The following is a 22915-nucleotide window of genomic DNA, read 5'->3' on the forward strand; positions in this document are numbered from 1 at the left end:
GTGCTTCTTTCTTCCAAGCCGTGCCTCCAAAGCGCATTGGAAGAAATAACAGAATATACAACCTTTCATTGCAAACATTGTTTACTTTCTCGAAGAGCGGAATCTTGTATGAGCTTTTTCAATTAAAGATGAGTTAGTCGATCTCATACGAAGATAGCAAGAATTTTTTTCGGAGAAATCGGATTTTCTTCCGGCAAAAAAGCAAATTGGTTAGAGAATATAATTAATTAGCAGACAAAAATACTGTATAGTGTATGGTAGATAATATACTGTAGAGTGGGCTCCAGCGATTAGTCCTGGGACCGTGTAATAATAAAAGTAGCTACATTTTTGCTGTATACTTTCCACTGACATATATTCCTCGATCCAGGTTCTGCAGCTTTTTTTTTTTTTTTTTTTTTTTTTTTTTTTTTTTTTTTTTGTCTGGGCAAACTTGACAATGGTTTCTGATATGCAAATCTTTGTCAACATTTTGCACGGGTGTGTGAGTGAGTGCGTGCGTGCGTGCTGCGCGCGTAAATTTAATTTTATTGGTGCTTAATTTTTGATATATTTGTACTATAAGAGATTATTAATAGGGATGAATTTTATCACCCGGTGTGAGAATATCTCCCTGCTTGATGGAGGCTGGAAATGTCTCGAAAAGTTCATATATTTAGGTTTCTGAAGCAGGACTCCAGATTATGTAATATATATATATATATAAATAATTATATAAATGTAATAAATAAACTTTTTTAAAAAAATTAAGAAATCCGTTGTCCCACCTGTGGTACTAATGTACTATAAGGTTTACTACCTTTCTTGGGTAAGAGGCATATAATAAAAAAGATAATAGGTATTTGAGATAAAGTGCAGTCGTTCTCAGATGCACTCTCAGACATTAAAAAAAAAAAAAAAAAGAGAAAATATTGAATATTATTTACATGAATTGCGGTGTTTCCGGTACTAAGATTATGCTAATTTTCTTCTAACAACTCTGAGTTGACGAATAAAATACCGACTTTCTATTTAGACATCTTACTCGATTTAGAAATTAGGAATAAGAAGTCCAATAAAAACTAAACGTTATCATTTTCCTTACCTTGCTGTTTTTTTCTGGCTTTGTCACAAATGGCAGGCCTTAGGTGAACTTTATCGCCGTTATCAAGAGTACATCGTAGACTACATACAAGAACTCCTAAGCAAGATTTTTTTAATATGTGCACGTTATGGTTATTGGTATTTCTCATAGCCCAACCACTCCCGTGTCTTCGAGCTTCATCACAATCAGGCCTGTACACATATCGACAATGGCCATCGGTCCATTCATAATAGTCATCATAACTGGTGATCTGCACAGAAAAGAGACAGATTATTTATTGCATACACGCTGCTCAATGAAATCAAATTAAATTATAAGATAAAACCAAAGCCTAAATGAAAACAAAAGATTTGTTATTTTCTAGTGGAAATACTATCCATTTTTAATGCTTTAAGAACACACACACACACACACACACACACACACACACATAAAAAATAAATTGTTAAAACGCCGCTCTAGAAGACAGAAACTGGATTCGTAGATGAGTGGATAAGAAACTAATGGATGATGAGGTAAAAAGAAATCGACTGGTAGTATAAAACTGGCAATAAATTGGAAAGAGAAACTGGGTGGAAAGGATATCAGTGCTACTTGGGTCCTACTCGAAAACTATTCGGTGGAGGAAATATAAGAATTGCATTTCAAAGTTCAAGAAGGTGAATAGAGCAGGTGAGAAATGGATGAATCAAGAGATAAATCTGGAAGACGAAGGTATTATGGGAGAAGCACAAGATGAGTAGTTATAACAACCGGTTGCATAAGAAGTACAAACAGCAGGCGAGGAAGCTGACTCGCTTGATAAGGATGGTAAGGTTGAGCATCCTATTTTTTTTTTCGATATGTGGCCAGTAGAAGAAAGAATGATTGTGGAAGGATGGCATTGATTGGTGAAAATGTAGGAATGATAACCGCTACGGAGGATATAGTTCACGTATTGAATGAGCAATTTATAAAGATATTTCATTCTTGTGAATGTGACATCATGCAGAAATTGAATGCAGTGGGAAAGAAGGGAAAGGAACTGTTAATAAGTGAGCAAGAGGTATATCAGGAATTGAATAAACCTGATGTTAATAAGTCTCTAGGAATTTATGCTATTTCACCACGTATTTTGAGGGAATGTTCCGAAGAGTTAACAACAACTTATACATATATTTCTAACATGAGTCTTGCACTGGGCCAAGTTCCGAAGGCGTGGAAAGAGGGTAAAATTGTTCCTATTCATAAGGTAGGCGATAAGACTAGGGCTTTGAATTATAGGCCAGTCTGTGTGTCTGGAATTGTGATTAAGGTGTCAGAGAGGTTAATTAGAATCAAGAATCGGAATTGGGTTGACAACAGAAAAATGCACTTTGGTGGCCAGCGTGGATTTGTTAAAGGAAGATCGTGTTTTAGTAGCCTGCTTACTTTTACTGAACGAGAGTTTTTGCTCTCTTAAGGTTTCTGCCTGGTTCTCTAAGGAGAACCAATTAGTTAGAAAAAGCTGTCAGGCCAGTGAAAACCTTATCAAAATGGAACAATAGGAAGCGAATATATGGACGCTTGGGCAGCGATCATGTTCTCCTATATGGTCTGCTAGGGCAACTCGTAAATGTCGGCGAGTGTATTCCCGTAATCTCTCTGGTCAAATTTTGTACGAAACTTTTATAGTTTCTGTATTCGGCTTTGAGATAATATCTACTTGATTTAAGAGTATATAATTTTGCATCGCCAAAATGAAGCCTTTTGGCTCTTTACGAGTATTTTAGTAAAACCTGCTTACTGTTAATAATAAAGTGACAAATGCATTGGATAAGGGTGTTGCATACACAGTAGTATATTTAGATTTTGCAAAGGCCTTTGATAAATTGACACATGATAAGCTGCTAATTAAATTGGAAAGGATGGAGGAGGGGGCTGAACATTGGATTAGTTCCCTGGATTGGCGATTACCTGTCTGATAGGTATCAGCGAGCTGTCTATGGAGGAGCCATATCCCAAAAGAAAAACGTTACTAGCGGTGTACCCCCAAGGATCTATTTCGGGTCCACTGCTGTTTAATTTGTATGCAGGTGATATTGGAAGAGGTCTGAATGGTGATGTGCAGTTGTTTGTTGGTGATGCAAAGTTAGGGAGAGCTATCAGGAGTACAGCGGATGCCGTGGCTTTGCAAGAGGACTTGAATACACTGGCTGAATGGGTAAATGAGTGGAGATTTCATTCACTGTTGCGAAGTGTAAAGTTTTGAAATTTGGGAAGCAGAGATGGGATGTAGGGTACACAATCGGTGGAATATCTTGGATGAGGTTGAGGAGATGAGAGATCTGGGAGTGATTGTGGACAAGTATCTAAAATTTCGGGAACATGTTGCCAAAATTGTGAGGACAGCACATCGGATAATGGGAATGATGCGGAAGGCACTGACTTATAGAAGTAAGGATGTTATGGTTCCCTTGTATAAGGCTTTGATCAGGCCACATATGGATTATTATGCAATACAGTACATTGTTTTCAAAAAGATGAAGATGCATTGAAAAAGGTCCAGAGATGATTGACTAAGGTCACTTTTAGTTTCTGGAATGTTGATATGAAGACTGACTGAGAAAATTGGTGGATAGGAGGAGAGGGGATATAACTAAGACATATAAGCTGTTAAGAGGTTATTACAGATTAATGTCTGGGAGGTTTTACATAGAATTGGGGAAGACAGGGAGAGAACAAAAGGCCATCCATGGACGCTGTATGAGGAGAGTGAGCAAGGGGGTGAAGAGAAGTTTTTTTTTTTGGTGGAGAGTGGTGAGTCATTGGAATGCATTCCCCGAGAGTGTGGTGAGCGCAGAGACGGTGAACATATTTAAGGCGCGATATGATAAACTGTGTGTGTCAGTGGACCTCCCACGCTTAGTCTTTGACTCCATGGAGGCTTTTAATAATAATAATAATAATAATAATAATAATAATAATAATAATAATAATAATAATTTGCTCTGAAAAAATGCTTCAAGCAATTACACAAGAGAGCATTCTAAAAGCAACAGGAAACTAATCCGATTACAGAAAGGAACAGCAAAATAATCGATATGTACGCTGGAAAAATAAACCCTTGCACTGCCAATTTCTTCGAGATACTGAGGAAAAGAATGACGTGAACAAGACGTGGCAATGGATACAATATGGATATATTAAAAAAGAAGCCGAAGGATTTATTCTAGCCGCTCAACAACAAGCGTTACAAACTAATGCAATCAAAGCAAAAATTTTGATGATCAATAATAACAGCAAATGCAGATTATGCGATCAGAAAGATGAGACTGTAGAACATCTAATCAGCGCCTGCAGCAAAATAGCTCAAACTGACTATAAATACCGACATGATCAAGTGGCCAAAATAGTTCATTGGCATGTATATGTAAAAAAATATGGCTTTCCTACTTCTGATAACTGGTGGCAGCATAAAATAGAGACTGTATTGGAAAACGAAACAGCAAAAATTCTCTGGGACTTCAGAATACAAACTGATCGGCATTTGGAACACAATAGACCTGACATCACAATTATCGAACATCGACAAGTTTGGATTATCGATATTGCAGTACCCAGTGATAACAACATTAACAACAAAGAACTGGAAAAAATTACTAAATATCGAGATCTGGCAATCGAAGTTGGCCGGCTGTGGCTTAAACACACCAAAGTCATTCCAATAGTTATCGGTGCACTTGGTGCAACTTCAAAGAAGCTATACAACTTTTTAAAGCAATTAAATATCAACGAAGTGATTCTATATGATCGACAAAAAAATAGCGTTACTTGGAACAGTACATATTTTACGACTCTACCTGACAGACTGTTCTTAGATTCTTGGGTAGAATCTGAATTGTTCTGTATCACCAGAGCAATCCAGATTCAGAGCAAATCAAATTGTTGTTTAAATGACATCTTGTTTTGACTGTGTATCAATTATGTGAATAAAATAATAATAATAACAACAACAATAACAACAACTATTATTATTATTATTATTATTATTATTATTATTATTATTATTATTATTATTATTATTATTATTATTATTATTATTATTATTATTATTATTATTATTATAGGCTTAGCTAGAGATTCATTTAGCTTTGATATAAAAACGTTTGTAGTAAGACTGATAAATGCATAAGAATTGCTAAAAGGAGAACAGAGAAAAATGTTGTCTACCAAAGAAACAAAGAATTATATTCTTACTTAAGAACAACAAAAAGAAGGTATAAATTGAACTGACAGTTTAGAAACATTGCAGAAAATTTTTGTCTTATCAAGTGTGATGACTAATGAGATGACATTGGAGAAGCATACGTTACCTCAATCCATAAAGAAAGATCGAAAAATAAAATGAAAAATTATAGGCCTGTAATATACCATCCATGGTGATTAAGATAATGGAGGCTGTTACTAAGGGTAGTCTACAAGAAATTTTGTCAGCAAAATTCTAAGGCAATTGCAACACAATTTTGCTACGAACTGTGCTTCTTTATCAATTATAGTTATTATGATACTCAGTGCCGTAACTAGGCAGGTGCAACGGGTGCACAGGCACAGGGCACGGGACGAGGGAGCCTGAAATGGAGTATTAATAAAATAATTAGTATTATATTTTCATTTACAAATTTTCAAATTCTGTAACGTTTTTGATTAAAGTTAAAAATTAACCGATCTATTTCTATCGTATTTTTTTTCCAAAAAATAAAAAAATAAAGAGGGAGCCAAAAATAAAATCTTGATCAGGGCCCTTGATCTTGATCAAGGTTACGAACCTTGAATATAATACAAAAGGCATGGGGGAGATTTCACTGAATTCATAAAACTATTATGGAGTGCACAAGATAAATTATAGGGAGATTTTTCCAGTTTCCCAAAAATCTTGCATGTGAAGGATAATTATATATCATATTTAAGGAAATATTCTTTCAGTGAAAGAGTAGCTATATATTAGAATAAACTACTGGAAAGTATTGTAGCCGTAAATACCGTAAATTAAAATCTTGTTAAAATGGTTTAAAGTGTAAATATAAAATGTTTACACACACACACACACACACACACACACACACACATATATATATATATATATATATATATATATATAATTTAACTGCGACATAGAAACATTTTAAAATCTTAAAATAAAAATATCATAATTCACAATATCTGCAATCGGAAAAAAGAATAGCAAATATAATTCACATTTTTCAAGTATTCGGTAATGGCTTCTGTTCTCCGTGGCAAAAAACGCGTTTCTTTTTCATTCCACTTAACTGTATTCTGTTATCTGATGGATCAAAAGCTATTCGGAAACGATTCGTGCAGTGTGTTAGAAAAGAAAGCAAAAAAAAAAAAAAAAAAAAAATTTCAGTAATTGTATCGCACCGCAGTCAGTAAATTACCCGTTAGAGGGCTAAAAAGCCTGTTATGATAAACAGCTTCGTCTGCTTCACTGTCACATTCCATCCAGGCAGAGTAGATTAACCTCTTAAAAAGCATAGAAGCTGTGATTATCGCTTAATACGGCAATTTGGTCTAATCCATTAGATAATAAGTCCTAACGGCACGCTTCGGGCTACTTGCGATCGTTTTCAGAAGAGAGGGAGAAAGAACAAATAACATGGCCAGTAGGTATTTCTCTTCTTGTCTGCGATTGTTAGAATAAATGAATAAGGTATTGCCAACTAAGCCTAAAGGACGTCGGAAATACTTAATCAGACGATAGCCTATTTACATTCATCTTTTAAGAAAGGTGGTCTTTAGTTGGAATGATTTAAACCCCTTTATTAAAGAAACTTTTTCTTTTGTGACCGTCAGTGGTGGGGATAATGACGGGGCTTTTGTGTGTCATTCTGGGTGATCGAAATGATCGAGTAGGTCTCTTGATTTGACGTACTTAGGTATGATTGCATAGTGGGAAATGTATTTACATAGTTATTTTTACTTAAAACTTGTACAATAAGAACATAATTACAATGCAAAACAGTTGTCATGTTTAATGCCTCTTCAAAACTTTAACGATTTGATATGGGCCTCTTTAGCAGAAATTATAGGCTACCTTGATATTTTGCTTGATATAGAGCTTCTTGTGTTAGTGATGTGCTAAATGCTGTCATACATATCTTGGTACATTCAATGGGTCTCGAGCTTTTTTTTCTTTTTTTTTTTTGTAGATGGATTTTTTTTGTTATTATCATTATTATTACCACGCGTTTATAAGAAAATAGCTTTCTGAATTATGTTAAAATTTTGTAATCTTTTAAGCTGAGATTTATTAATTGTGATATGCAAATGTTTGCTGTAGTGATCGGTGACATGATATGCGCAGCAGAAATTCTGCTATAACCTTCTACAGGACAAGATTCAGTCTTGTTAGAAAGATGTTTGGAAAGGTTTTTAGGAGGCGAATGATTATCATCGTCGCCTCCTGAAAACACCTTACTTTTGTTAATTGAAAGGGAGATGGTAAATCCCGTTCTATTTTATAGCCGGGTCCGAAACTCGGATCGAAATCCATAGAGTTTCATGCCGAAAAAACTATCGGCAGGCCCAAGTGTAAATGATCGCTTGGGTAGTACAACACCAGGACAACTTCATACAAAGGTGGAGCAAGATCCGTCACTAACTTTTGTGTTTCAGGAGGAGAAACTGCAATAATTGTTTTATTTACATATATATAAAAAGAGAAAAATGTGTTGTTTTTCAACTTCTTTAAAGATTTTAATCTCCCTCCCCTTCTTTGCAGAGATATATTTTGCTTTTCTATTTTGAAACGTCGTGTGTTGACCCACTGTTATTTGAATGAAATGAAAAAGATACCGAGAATACATAGAGATGCCATTGCATGATTGGTCCCAGTCATTCAAAATTACTATAAAATTCTCGGTGTTCTGATCAACTAGAATGCTTGATGTTAACTGAGTAATAATATCAATTACGGGCTACTGGAATGCTATTTCGGCTTACTCTTAGCGGTTGGCCGGTTTGGAATTATGGCGGAAGACTCAAGCTATGAATTCAATGTATTATGTTGATACATTGCGAAAGTCTGGCCATTTTGTGGGATGAAAAACCAAAGTTTCCAGGAGCAAAAACTTTTCCATCTCAGTATGACATCGGCTAACTCACCTTCATTGAAAAGCCTTTATAAATATTCTTCGCTTACCAGACGTGATTAGAATCCAGATCTTTTCAATTAGGACCTGCGTTTCGTATCGATGATGCATTGAGTGAGGGCATCATGTCAGTGCGCCGTCCTTAAAAAATCTTTAAAAACAACGATTAAAAACAATCTGATCTCTTTCATAACCCTTCATTATTCTGGGAAACGATTCTTGTACTTGTTTGCGATCAGCAGAAACATTATTCATATCTAAATACTTGCTGTGTCCAACTAGTCTGTATTTTAAATATAATTTTAAAATGATTAAATTAAAATTTACCAATAATTTTATTCATATTTCTTATGCAGATTATCAGTTTACTCATCTACTGGTAAATGTATTTTTCAACCAACAATCATGGGTTCAACTCCCGTAGGTGTCTGATACCATCTTGATATGATTCTTCCATTGCATTCTATTTTGTGCAAGATGACTCAGTTTGTGTACGGAGTTTCCCCACAATTTGACGATGTCATCGCCCCATTCTCTGTTTGGTCTTCCTCTTTTATTCTTTCCTTCAATCATCCTAAACAGCAGCGTTTTTAATTTCCTCTCATCGTTCATTCTACATATATGGCCATATAGACGTAGTTTCCTTTTGATTATTTTCTGGATCAGGTTTTCTTTTGATTGTATTCGTCTATATATTTCCTCATTGTTTACTTTCTAGATCTGGCTTTTCTCAAGATCTTTCTATAGCGCTTCTTCTCGAATGCTAATACCCTCCTTTCAGATTCTTTCAGAAGTACCCAGGCCTCACATCCATAGAGCATGCTGCTGAAGTTACAGGTTTCCACAATACGCAGTTTATTGTGTATCTTTATAGCTCGGCTCTTCCATATTTTGTCCATGGCTTTTAAAATAGTTATTGCTCTGGATATTCTAATTTTTCAAAGTCATGTGTCATGTGGCATCCAAGATATGTGAAGTGTTCCACATTTTTTCAGTTGAAATCCTTCTATGGTAACTCCTGTTATCCGAATATCATTGTTTTAGTTTTTTCAAAGTTTACATTTAGTCCATAATTCCTTCTGCGTTTAGTATTTGGGGTGTCCGTTACAGCCTTGTTGCGTCTTCTTCAATCAGGACGATGTCATCTGCAAAGCAGAGGTAGTTTAGTTTCATGCCATTTATTGAAATGTCTCCACCTTCTTCTTTAATATTATCTAGTGTTGTTTCCAGATGTGTGATGAAGGTGATATTGGTTCCCCCCCCCCTTTTTTTTTTATTGTGCCTTGACTAGGGGCAAACCAATCTCCAGTCACACCTGCTATCCTGACTGTTGCTTGTGCTTGGCTGTTTATATCTTTCAACAGGCGGATTAATTTATTGTCCACACCATATGATTCCATGACTGCCCGTGTTATATTTGGTCAATATTGTCAAAGGCGTTTTGGAAGTCCACGAAACAGCAATATATCTTTTTGTTCTTTCTTCGAACTTTCTCTGCTATTAGTCTTAGTGCAAGTATTTGTTACACGTTACTTCGATCTTTTCGAAATCTTGCTTGCTCATCAGGAAGATGTGCCTCCATATCACCCTTCAGGCGTGCTGTAAGTATTTTTATCAGAACTTTGCCAAGACGACTCATTAGTGCAATAGTTCTGTAATTCCTTCATTCTAAAACACTGCCTTTCTTATAAAGAACAACCAAGACCGATTTTTTTCCACTCTTCAGGGGCGTACCCTGATCTGATCTCCATAGCTTATGCATTTATTTTACAACAATTCTCCCCCATATTTTAGCATCTCACTTATTATGTTGTCATTTCCAGGACTCTTGTTGAGATCATAAGATGTTTTATAGTTTTATTTTTATCTATAAATGTATTTTTATCTGACATGAAATTAAAAAAAAATATATTTCCATTTAGTTGATCTTCATGGAGATCATAGAATTAATTATCTTCTATTGCAAAATATAGAATATTACCCTTCACTTTCTGATTAAATAAATTCGTGAGATACCAGCATGAATTTATTAATAAGTGTTCTGCTAATTTCTTTGACGCGCTCCTTGGCTCATTCGATAAAGATATCCTTTGGTTGAAAAGACCTCGGGTCGAATCCTGTCTGGGACGAGGAAAAACTTTTTAAGTGCTTTTCAAATAAAAGTGAGTTAGCTAATCTCATATGGAAACTTGGATTTTTCATCCGCAAAAGATAGATAGATAGAGAAAGAGAGAGAGAAAGCGAATCTGTGAGATACACTCTGATATGTTTTATTCTATATCATTAACAAAATGCTGTTTGCGACCAGCAAAACTGGTTTCATGATCCCCTAACAGATCGCTACCCGCAGTTTGAAAAAGACTGCTTTAGGGACCTCAGTAGCTCAGTGGTCAGGGCGTCGTGATAATTTCTCTTTGGTTGGAAAGTGCTATGTTTTGATCCCTTCAAATGGGGGAAGGAACATTTATGAGAGCCTTTTCACTGACCATGAGTTACCTGCCATCCTATGCAGCGAGTTGGTAAGCTATTCGTCCCATAAAATAGACAAACCACCAGAGAACATAATCAGTTAAACAGATATAATACACTATCTCCATAGCCTTAATTGTTTGGCCCTAATTCTAACCAACTGAACCTATATCCTTTTTGATTGAGACTAACACTTATAGTTAGGAATCATTTCTTGGTTTTCATGTCACTGTGTGTGTGGAAGTGTGTGTGTGTATGGGGGTGGGGTTATGATTTCCACAATTTTTAAATTTTGTAGGTTTGTATGAATTTGATATAATGAAATAGACTGGAGGCGATATTGAATTGATATTTGGTACTGATATTAAGATGTGTCGTATTATGTCTGCAACCTTTATATACGAGACAATAACTGAACTTATGTAACAGCAGTCATCTTTTTGGATATTTTTATTTCTTGGTTTTTGCCTTCACATCTTGCTTACTGGCTCGCATTACATAAACCACTGTTTATCACTATGTTCTCTAATATTTCAGTTTTTTTTTATGTCTCTTCAGATGGTATAAGCCCTGTCCTTGATTATTTTCGTGATGTGTCGTTCATGATAAGGGTGATGGTGCAACATGACATGATCTGTCTTCTTCCTATAAAGTTCATATCAGGAATTTATTATTATTTGAGAAATTTAAACTCTAAATCTTTGCATGAATATAAACTTATACATTGTAGATGCTTAAACAAATATTAAATTCTGGAAATTCATTAATTATTCTTAAAATAAGTTTATATTAATGCCTTGTAACAGTTCATTTTTTTCATTGCCGTATTTCATATTATTATTATTATTATTATTATTATTATTATTATTATTATTGGCAACTCCAAGGAGGCGACAGACTCATCGAGGGAGGCCCTAACATCATGTCAAGAACAACTATTCGACATTCACACAGTATCTATCATACCTCGCCTTGAAGTCATTCACAATCATGGCACCCACAACAGACTCTGGCAGCTTATTCCACTCATTCACCACTCTCCAAGTTAAAAACCTAGCTCTAACACCCTTGCTAACCACATTCTTACCCAGCTTCCATGTATGGCCCCCTAGTCCTCCTACCACCAGTCCTATTCTCAAAAATATCTTCGAATTAATCTTATAGAAACCCTTCAGTAATTTGAATGTCTCAATCATATCATCCCTTTTCCGCCTATCAACCAATTTCTGCAACCCACAAATCTTCAACTTGTTCTCATTTTATAACAAATCAAGGTGATTATTTTTACATAAAAACTTTTTTAAACCTTGCTTTACAAATATCCATTTCTACAGATTTTTTCCACTAATGTTTTCGATTATATAGAGTTACCTAGGGGTGTGGAAAGCAAATAAAACGAGGGAAAACTTCTAGTATTCTTTATTGTTATTATTATATGCATATAGAGTTAAGTATGCAGCCTTTTTCTGTACCTATCTACTGCAAACATTCTTTTGCCGATTAATTTATGGGTCTTCAGCCTTTTGCAAATGCCGAAGTGTTAAGGCCTAATGTAGATATTAAATATGAACGCGAATTTTATTATTTTTTTTTTTTCAAAAATCATTTCAATGCATATTTTACGCAGTGAAACGATTGCTCATCCCTAGCGGCAGCACTCCGAATCCTTTGTGCATTTTGTTGCTCATATCTAAAGAGTATGAACAACGAAAATATACTAATCATTTTGACCATCGGCGGTTGACCCCATCGACCTCGGCGTGTTTTATTCTCTAACAATAGGATGAACGGAAGTTGATGAGCACATCTTGTCGTAATAAGAGATCCCTGCAGACAAGCAGAACGATAGAACAGGACCAACTTGGGGGTGTTTCCCGTGAGTAGCGTCGGTGTGTCAGATGAGGTAACGTGATTTGGCACGATTGCCTCCCTCGTTGAAAGACGGCTCCGTTTGCTACAGAAAATGGGACGTCCTGTTATCTGGACACGAGACAGCCGCGGCGTCGGTGGGGCTTTTTTCGTAAAAAGAACTATTGCGTGGAGGTGGACAAGAATAAAAACCCATCACTATCCTACCTTTGTGTTGAATAGTCACTAAGGAGACAATGGCTTCCGGTACAGAGTACTCTTTTCTCCCCTGAACGAACATGTGACAACTGTGTTAAGCGGAAATATGGATTTTGATAAAGGAGAGATCGAGTTTACAAGGATATGTACGTGATTGTGCGTTTAGCAAGCCAGAGAAAGAGAGAGAGAGAGAGAGAGAGAGAGTTTTGAGTTCTTTATAATTACTTGAAAGGAATATGTCCATCTGTACGCCAAAGAATGATGGTAGCTGCACAGTCTTCTTATTCAATGTATAATAAATCATTACATAACCAGATGAAAGGCATTATCTAAAAATGTATTGATGATCAAGAAAATGTTCAAACTACATAAACTTAAACAAAAAAAAAAAAAAACAGAGTGAAATTCACTCTTCGAAAATTCTAATCCTAACTAGAATTCTAGATCAGAATACCAAATAGTAGATACTATTTGGATTGCATTTTTGAAAAGATACAGAATCGGTGATTATATATATTCAGGGGAATTTAAGTTGAGCCACTCCATTTCTTGAATTTGAAATGGTGTTGTTGAGGAATTTGAGGAATATTTTCAAAAAAGAAAATGAACTGATTTGCAATGATATTTACTAAACGCTATTAAAGAAAAGACCAGTGGCTATTGCAAAAATAAAAAAAAAAATATGATATAATAACTGCAGAGGAAATATCCCTACGGTATTGGTTGGATTTATGGAAGAAGTAACTGAGGTCAATAAGGCAAATGCTGTCTATTAATTGTGTGCATTTTCCTGCCGATTCGTTTAAACGTCTCATTGTCCTCGCTGCTGCCGTACTACGAATATACTTTCTCCAGGAAAGGTAGTTACTGTAACAGAGCCATCTTCCACTTATGAAGTACGAAAGGACATACATGTATGATGAAGTTAAATAAACAAAAATTAACAGACAGGTTTATAAAATTTTAAATAATAAAAATCAAATGACAAAGGTTTAATATAAAGTAATGGTCTTTCTCCTACAACTTTCCATATTCTTAAAAAATAAAAAAAATGAAGAGAAACATATTAAAAGGAATATAAATATATAAATAGAAAGAAAATATAACTAAACAACACACCTATTACATGACGATACTTAATTGTTTTTGCCGAAATGTAAGCTTATTTTATGCTCCTGCAATACGTTTATGTTCTTGTAAAACTTATATTGAATAATGATTCACACATGATTCGATGCCAAAAATGCCCTCCAGAGGGGAATATTTAATGACATAATAAACTGATGAACTAATAAATAATGCAATAAACCTCCGGAACAAACAAGAATTTATGATATCATTATTAGTTCATCAGTTAGTTTATTGATTCAATAAGCTTCTACCTATTCGTCTGCGATGAATATGTTTCATGCATTCGACTCAAAAGATAAAGAAATATTTGGAAAACAAAAGCAGCTGGTATTTATAAAATTTAACGGAATTTTACTCTCCAGCAACTTTACAAGATTATCTCGTAAATTCGAAGTGAGAAAGAGATCAAAGGAATAGAAGTAACAAAAATTAGATTTTTCATTTGACACCTGGTTACGTATGAAAAGAAGAGAACAAAATGATAGCAAAAATATTAGACATAAAGCGAAATTGAGGACTACTATACTTTCTAAAAATATTTACGATAATTCTTTAGATAGGTGTTATAAGAAAATGTGAAAAGAATGTCGATTACATGATGGAATAAAAACAAACAGGATGTAGAAGTTGTAAAAGATCGTAGAGGACGGGTGAGTGGGTGGAATTAAATAACTGTGAAGATCTTAATCGCAAAAAAAAGAACAAATAACTGGATAGTGGGAGTATACAAAACGTTAGCTTTTAAAAAATGTTTCCTGGCATTATGCCTTAAAGATTGATTATGCATTAAAAATCATTGGAGAAGTGATTTTTGCCTTTCTGCTAGTATTCTATTCACTCCCTGACATAACTGCGATATTAATCGAAATGTAGTAAACCTCATAATCTCCATAAGGTAGAAGCATTTTAGAAAGAAGGATAAAAATTCTCTCTCTCTCTCTCTCTCTCTCTCTTTCTCTGTCTCTATTTGATAAGGACTGATGTTCATAGTGGCAAAATACCGAGAGAGAGTTAGTGAAAACAGCAGCATTTATATATAAGACTAATTATTGTTTATGTGACCATATCTTTTTTTTAATTAATATAAATGTTCATACAATAACGCCTACCAGTTTCGCTAGCAACTGTCTAGCTTTCACAAGGCTTGAACGGTAACACAAAAAAAATATGATAAATGCACAAAAGGATAAAGAATACAAAACCGTTAGTAACTATTAGGTAGCTCAGTTGACGCGTTCCAGTGACAATGTCAGCGTGTATTGCGAATCTTTAGTCAGTGTTCATGCGTTATATGATTATAACGCATGAACACGCGTTATATGATTATTGGCGTACTGTAGTTCGGCCAAACTGAGTGAATTGATCAAATTTTTCCAATTCTCTTTCAATATGGCACCTTGATTTCTGTTTAGGTTGCTGCATGTTCGTAGGACTACTGTTGCTTCTTTGAATAATCGGTGTCTGAAATCATCGTCTATGTAGGGCATAGAGCTATTTTCCCAGTCTATAGAATGGTTAGAAGTTGAAAAGTGATGCGCTAAACCGGAGGTGATCGTCCTATTATGATTGACATCCCCAACATGCTCTTTCTGTCTGATTTCGAGGCTTCTTGAAGTTTGTCCAATGTAGGAAAGGCCACACGTACATGGAATATTATACACACCTGGATATTTGTAAAACTGAACATTATCTTTAGGAGATCTTAACACCTGTCTAATGCTAATAGTTGGTTTAAATACAACTCTGATGTTATGAGCTTTTAACAATCTCGCTATTTTGGTGGAAACCGAACCCATAAAGGGGATGACGACTGTTGAAACCTGCTGGGAGACTGTTTCTTGTTGTCGGGGGGTTATCTTTATACAGGAATTTGTTGATAATGTTTAGAGGATATCCATTTTGAGATAGTGTTGTAACAATTTGAGACAGTTCTGTCTGAACCTCGTCTTCGTCTGAGACAAATTTGTGGACTCTGTTTCCCAACATGTGGATTATGCTATGTTTATGTGACCTATGATGGTTTGAAGAATAATGTAGATATCGTCCGGTATCTGTAAGTTTTTTTTGTAAATGGACAGTTTGAAATTGTTTTCTTCTCTTTACCAGTATGTCTAAGAAGTGCAGTTGTTTGTTATTTTCAACTTCTAGGGTAAATTTGATTTTGTTGTGGAGTGAGTTGATTCTATTTACAAACATATGTAGGTTTTCTATGCTTTTTTGCCATATGATGAAGATATCACCTACATATCTCCACCATATTGAAGGTTTAGGAGTAATCAGGACACCGACTAAAGATTCGCAATACATGCTGACATTGTCACGCGAACGCGTCAACTGAGCTACCTAATAGTTATTAACGGTTTTGTATTCTTTATGCTTTTGTATATATATATATATATTATTTCTTAATCTAATAATAAATTTTTGAGAGAAGGAGAGAGAAGAATGTATTCTTTTTTGTTACGTTTTCAGATAACACCCAATATCAATCAAGACTGATTTAATTCAGATGAGAAAGATTTCAGATAGTGTAAAATGCTATTTCAGAAGGTAGATTCAGGGAGCAATAATATGCATCATTTTGATGGTTATAAATATCTTCAGAGAATCAAAATGGTAGTATGTGGTCTCAGGATACATGTCTTGCTGACAGGTGTACTATTAAAACTCGGATCATGCCGTTTATTCCTACTAAATTCGATGCATGAATGCATGTATGCATGACCTTGCCGTGGCTCCGTCTTTGCATAATTCTTGAAAGCGTTACCCTCGGAGCGTTTTCCGGCTAAGCTATGCAAGGCGAAAAAGAGTGTTCCTCATCACTTTAAAATTGGGATCAGTCAGCGAAGAAAATCAACTAGACTTATGATACCCGGGATTTAAGAGAAGGGTTAACAACTCCACTCGAAAAAAAAATATGTCACGAAAATCGAGAAAGCAAGACCTGACGAAGTAACTTACGAACGAAATGGTAAATGTTATTAAAGAACTTTTATCCTGAATGCACTCTCTTTAACCTGGAGCCTTAATATAAATTACACATTACTGCTATACAATAAATGAGATAGACAAGTAAGAAATTGTAGAGAAAGATAATGATATATTTTAAAAGTATATTTTATTGCATAATTCTTGTATTGTAGATTACATGTAGATTACGAATTAGAGGACAGTTCTTTCTACAGTCTATTTGTGCACATACTCCAACTGAAGAAAAGAATGATGTTGATAAATACTTCTTTAATGACGATTTAGATAAAATGGAGAATATTAAAGGAGAGATAATATTATTATAAGTGATTTCAATGCTAAGATAGGCACAGAGATGCATACCAACCTGGAAAATGTAGCCTGTATACTGACTCCAATGATAAAAGAACCAAATTGATCAACTTCGCTTCTTCAAGAAATATGGTGACTGATAGTACAATTCTTAATCATAAATACATTTATAAAATGACCTGGATATCTCCCGGCAGAAACAACCTTAAATAAAATTTACTACTCATAACAGATGAAAGATATTTTCCAATCTGATGGGTGTGAGATCCTATAGATGGGTGAATATTGATTCTGACCATTATCTACTAATATCAAAAGTTAGAAGCTAAATCTCAAATGCAAGGAAATGTATTGATCCCATGTCAGAAAGTTTAATAATGAAAGAGTGAAGGAATCAGAAGTTAATACTAGATACAGTGAAAAAATTAACGAACGACCGTCATGACAGTCTATCTGACACAGAGAGTTCTAATGAAGCTGCTGTGAAAATCCTCAAGGACATCATAAAAACAATGGCAGATATAATTATAGAAAAAGTGGCAGAGCTAAGCGCATTCATTAGCTACATTCAGAATGTGAACGTATGACAGCAACAAGCAATGAAACACATGAAAGAGTGCACACACAAAAAAAGAGAAATATAATGAACACTAACTTAAGGAATTGAAGTATCGAAGTATAAATCTAAAATATCAATGAAAATATTTTTCATTGAAAATTTTCATATTTTCATATTGAATATTTTCATTGAAAATTTCAATGAAAATATTTTTCATTGATATTTTAGAATATCAATGAAAATATCGAAGTATAAATAAAAAATATCGAAGTATAAATAAAAAATATCAATGAAAATCTGAATTAGAGTCAGGACTTCCAGCCTAGGACAGTATTATACAGCTACAAGGAGAGCCAAATCTTGAGCCATAAGGAAATGGTATAAAGAAAGATGAGTAAAGCATTTTGAGGGACCTTAACATATCGGATCATTTTAAAGATATGTGGATAAAACACAAAGCCAAGAAGATCTAGAAGGAGTTGAATCATCATCAGAAATTGCGGAAGTAGAAACAGCCATTAAAAATCAAGAACAATAAGGCTCAGGAATGGATCTAATACAAGCAGAACTAATAAGAAGTATGGCACAGAATGTTTCAAACAGCTGTGCAACTTATTGCCAATACCTTGATTAATGAAGATCTTCTCTGATGGAATCCATCAGAGAAGATCCACCACCTTTTCATATACAGATCTAATTTGTATATTGCAATACAAGGCTTGCAGATCTTACAGAAGCTTATTGCTTCTCATTTTAGTCAAAGCTAAAAAATGAGAACCAATCAGTGTCAGATTAAAATTCCGAACATATGGTCATGCCCACTATATATGAAAAATGTGTTCGACAAGATTGTGTTCGGTGTATCACTAGCCTACTACTGTTCATCATATCGCTTGAAAAGGTTTGGAATCAACACGAATGGAAGTCTACAAGTCTACAAATTCTGGCATGCGCTGACAACAATGAAAGTAACATTATCCATGTAGTATGGATGATAATACGAAAGTTAGGAAGATGTTAAATACCAAACCCGACGGGGAAAAGAACAATTGAAAGATCTAAACAACTGAGCAGCCGAGAAGACGGAATGATCCAAGATGTTAATGGTGAGGGAGTGAAGACTTAGCAGATTTTAGCAATGAACAAGGAAGCTTAGCAGAATTTCTGAAGAAGGCTAGAGCCCACATAGGGCTGCCAAGCCAGTTTTGATTTTTTTTATTATTATTATTAGCAAGTATGTTGATTCGGTTTCTTGACATGTTCCAGATGCCTACCAGAATACTTGATAACCCAAACCACTTTCCAAATACCCTAGACCTCTTTCTGACCACAACTTAGTGCTCATCTCCTCCCCCATGCAACAACGCTTACCCAGCCATTCCCATACAATAGTAGTTTGGCACTATAACAGTGCCAAGTGGGACAGCCTTCGCAACTTCTATGCCTGATTCCCATGGTTAGATTAGACTATTGCTTCCGACCTTCCAATCCAAACACATGCACTGAACTCATAACCAAAGTAATACTCACTGGCATGGAATCATACATTCCCCATAGTACGCTGACCTGCCATTCCCTAACTAAACCCTGGTTTTCCGAAAGATGCGCCAAGGCAGTACAAATAAAAAACCAAACATACCATCACTGGCTCAGATCAAGAACCCCATCCTCCTTCAGAGCTTATACCCAAGCCCAAAAATGCAAAAAAAAAAAAGAAAAAAAAAAAAACAATCAATGCAAAACAGAGTTCGAAAGAGCAAAAAGCAGGAAATTAGCAGCCTGTCCAAATGGCAGCCGGGCCTTTTGGTCTCTCGCCAAAGCAATCGGCCGTAACTTCTGCCCAACACTATTCCCACCTTTATCATATCCAGATGGCTCCATTGCATCACTCCTACAGAAGAGGCCAATCTCCTGGCCTCACACTTTACTTCCAATGCACGTATAATCGACATTGGCAAATGTCCCCGACCATTTCAGATGCCCAACATACAATGCCCACCATATCCTTTTGCCAGAAAGAGATCAGCAAAATACTGTCTAAATTAGACACAGAATTCTCCTGGCCCTGATGGCATTCCTCCAATTGTCCTGAAGGTTTGTGCACCAGAACTGTCTCCTGTCCTATGTCGCTTATATGTACTGTCTTACTTCACTGGTATTCTATCCCACAGCCTGGAAACTGGCGTATATTCAACCCATTCCCCAAAAAAGGGCGACAAGTCACTGACATCCAACTACCGCCCCCATCTCGCTCACCTCAGTCCTGTCTAAATTAATGGAAAAAATCATCAATTCCCAACTCCTACACTATCTTGAAGCTACCTGTATAATAAACGTCAGCCAGTATGGATTCCGTCGCTCCCGATCAACAGGAGATCTGCTCACATATGTCACCCATCTCTGGTCAGATAACATGGAGAAGTTTGGCGAATCACAAGCGGTTGGCCTTGATATTTTCAAGGCGTTTGACTGGGTCTGGCACAAGGGCTAACTAAGCAAACTGTCATCGTTTGGTCTATCTCAAGACCTCTGTAATTGGATTGCCAGCTTTCTGTCTGGACGCTCACTATGTGTGGTGGTCGATGGCTCCTTATCCTCTCACCACTCAACTAATGCTGCGGTTCCTTAAGGTTCTGTCCTCTCACCAACCCTCTTCCTACTATATATCAATGACCTATTTCAGCTTACCTCCAACCCAATACACAGTTTTGTAGGTGACAGCACATTGCACTTCTCCCTTTCCTTTGATAAACCTTACTCCACATAACTCACCTCAACCTACAGAACAGCAGCCACCACTGCCATCAATTCAGATCTCTAAGCCATCTTCCAATGGGGTTCAGATAACCTAGTCAATTTTAATGCAAATAAAACCCAGTAGTGTCTCATTTCTCATAAAAAAAAGAACCAGTTTCTCCCAGTATTATTTTTGGCAATATCCAAATTTCCAGACAAGCTGAGATTTCTCTTCTTGGAATTACCATGACATCAATCCTCTCCTGGCATGGACACATAACCATTGCATCCTCAGTTTCTACAAAACTAGGATTTCTCTTTCGCTCAAGACGTTACTTCACCCCTGAACAGCTATTAACCTTATACAAATCACAAATCTGCCCAAACATCGAATACTGTCCCCACACATGAGGTGGAGGCCCCAAAAGTTCCCTCAAATTGCTCGACTCCATACAAAGGAGAGCAATCAGACTTATTAATGACCCATCTCTTATCAACTCACTCCCCCACTTTCACACACGCGATTGGTCTCTGCACTATGTGTCTTCTACAAATATTTCCATGGAAAATGTTCATCCGAAATAGCATCAATAATTCCCCCACTTAGTTCTAAGCTCATTGGAACACGTGCAGCTGCTGCTCAACATCTCTACACAGTGCACCTTGAAACCCACAGAATAAATTTCTTCTCCTCCTCCTTCGTCCCTGCAACCGCTATATTATGAAACAGTCTTCCCCTTGATGTGTTCCCTAGGGAATACATCAAGGGGAAGAATACATCAAGAATACATGTATGGGCTCAACATTAAAAAAAAAAAAATTCTTATAGGTTATTCTTCCTTTTAAGGTTTAAGCTTATAGATTACAGTATGTTAGTTTACTTTTATCGTTTTTAATTAGATTACATATGCAGTGTAGTATTTGTAACAGAAAATCTAATTATGATTCACGAATTTGTTTATGAACATCAATTTTTTAGTATTTTTTGTGCTTAATTAATTAATTAAAATAAATTAAAATAAAAATTAACACATACACACATACTGTGTATATATGTGCGGGCTTATTATTTATTAGATTCTAGGTATGGTTTATCTTAATGTCCGTGAAACTGATATCATCGTCGGTACGATAAATGCGAGAATCTATATTTTTAATGTTCAAGTTTATCAGCATTTTAAAACTGCATTTAAAGATTTCTCGATTAAAATTCATTTTGAAACCAATTTCGAAGTTTACAGTCACTTGTTAATCAGTTTTCTCAAGTATGTATTCTTAAATGGAATTAGATCATTTGTGTTCTGAGAACGGTTCTGATTTCTTTACATTAACCTACTTAAATTGTCGATTTAATTGTTGATGAAATATACAGCCGATGATTAGAATTATTAGTAATGCTAGTATCCAAAATACGCTTCACTTCGAAATGGTACTCCGAAGTGATAAAATTTTAAAGAAATATTTACGTATTAAAAACTAGGCCATCCCTTACCTTAGGAATGTTGTTATCGTTGATGTCCCATTCGGCCTGTGACCCCGGGCCTTTACACATGGTCATGACCCCGGAGGGACTTGATTGTCACCACCCTGCAATGCAACATGTCAGATTAGCAAAATTGGAAACTTATAAATGTTTAAGAAATACATGATTTTTGATATTAGTATAATTCACTAAAAGTTTAACTGATGTTTCTCCTAAAAATAATGCAAAATTGTAATAACAGAATTATACATTTTACAAGTTCTGCTTTTTGTTTCAGTTTTTTTGTCTTACAGTTTTACTGTTATTATAAACGTGGTCAGAATAAGTGGTGGTGTTCTTAGGAAAAAAATTCAGTTCAATGCTATTTATGATCATGAAAATCTCGGTGGTTATTTTATTACTACTTTTAGCGTGATCTCAAAACACGAGATAGATAACTAGAGAGAGAGAGAGAAATTAGACTTAGACCAGTACTACTGATGAGTGCTATTGATGAGCGAAACGTCAAGTCAAAATGAAACTTAATTTTGGATTTTGAAGGCCAAACTTAATCTTAAAATAGGGCTTAGAAAAATTTATTATTTAATAAAACACTTCTTGCATTCTGAAAAAAAAGCTTGCAGAAAGAAATTAATATATTTTAAATAATGGCGGTTTAATTCAAAAGGAATATTTTGGTTTTGTATAATTAATATGATCAAAATTATTCATCATTATTAATTCATAAATAAAGTAACCAACTCTCTTTTGTATAACGTCAAGAACTTCGGGATAGGGTTTGGTGCTCCTTCCAAAGGCCAGGTGCAAAGCAGTCTTGGGCAGAAAACAAAATAATTTTTAATTCTAGCTAATTAAAAACGGGTTATTTAGAGAGATTGAAGGTATATGTCAGCTCAAGGAGAGAAATATGATCTAAACTGACGATCTGGTATTATCAAAGGTAAAGTGAAAAGTGAAATTATTTTTGCGAAATG

General features: G+C 35.3%; 1 protein-coding gene across 1 annotated transcript in view; it reads right to left on the reverse strand.

The window, feature by feature from the left end:
- Nucleotides 1-22016, reverse strand: part of LOC150108170 (uncharacterized) — a 58072-nt gene extending 36056 nt beyond the window's left edge. Inside the window, exons 1-2 of the mRNA XM_090390421.1 lie at nt 21951-22016; nt 1085-1334 (exon numbers count right to left, since the gene is read on the reverse strand). Coding sequence (XP_090246547.1) covers nt 1085-1334; nt 21951-22016 — 316 coding nt within the window. The remainder of the gene's footprint in view (nt 1-1084; nt 1335-21950) is intronic.
- Between the last annotated feature and the right edge of the window lie 899 nt (nt 22017-22915).

This window comes from Typopeltis vanoorti, chromosome 3 (assembly GCF_054136105.1).
Source record: "Typopeltis vanoorti isolate ZY-2024b chromosome 3, IOZ_Tvanoo_1.0, whole genome shotgun sequence".
In the NCBI taxonomy this organism is placed as follows: Eukaryota; Metazoa; Arthropoda; class Arachnida; order Uropygi; family Thelyphonidae; genus Typopeltis; species Typopeltis vanoorti.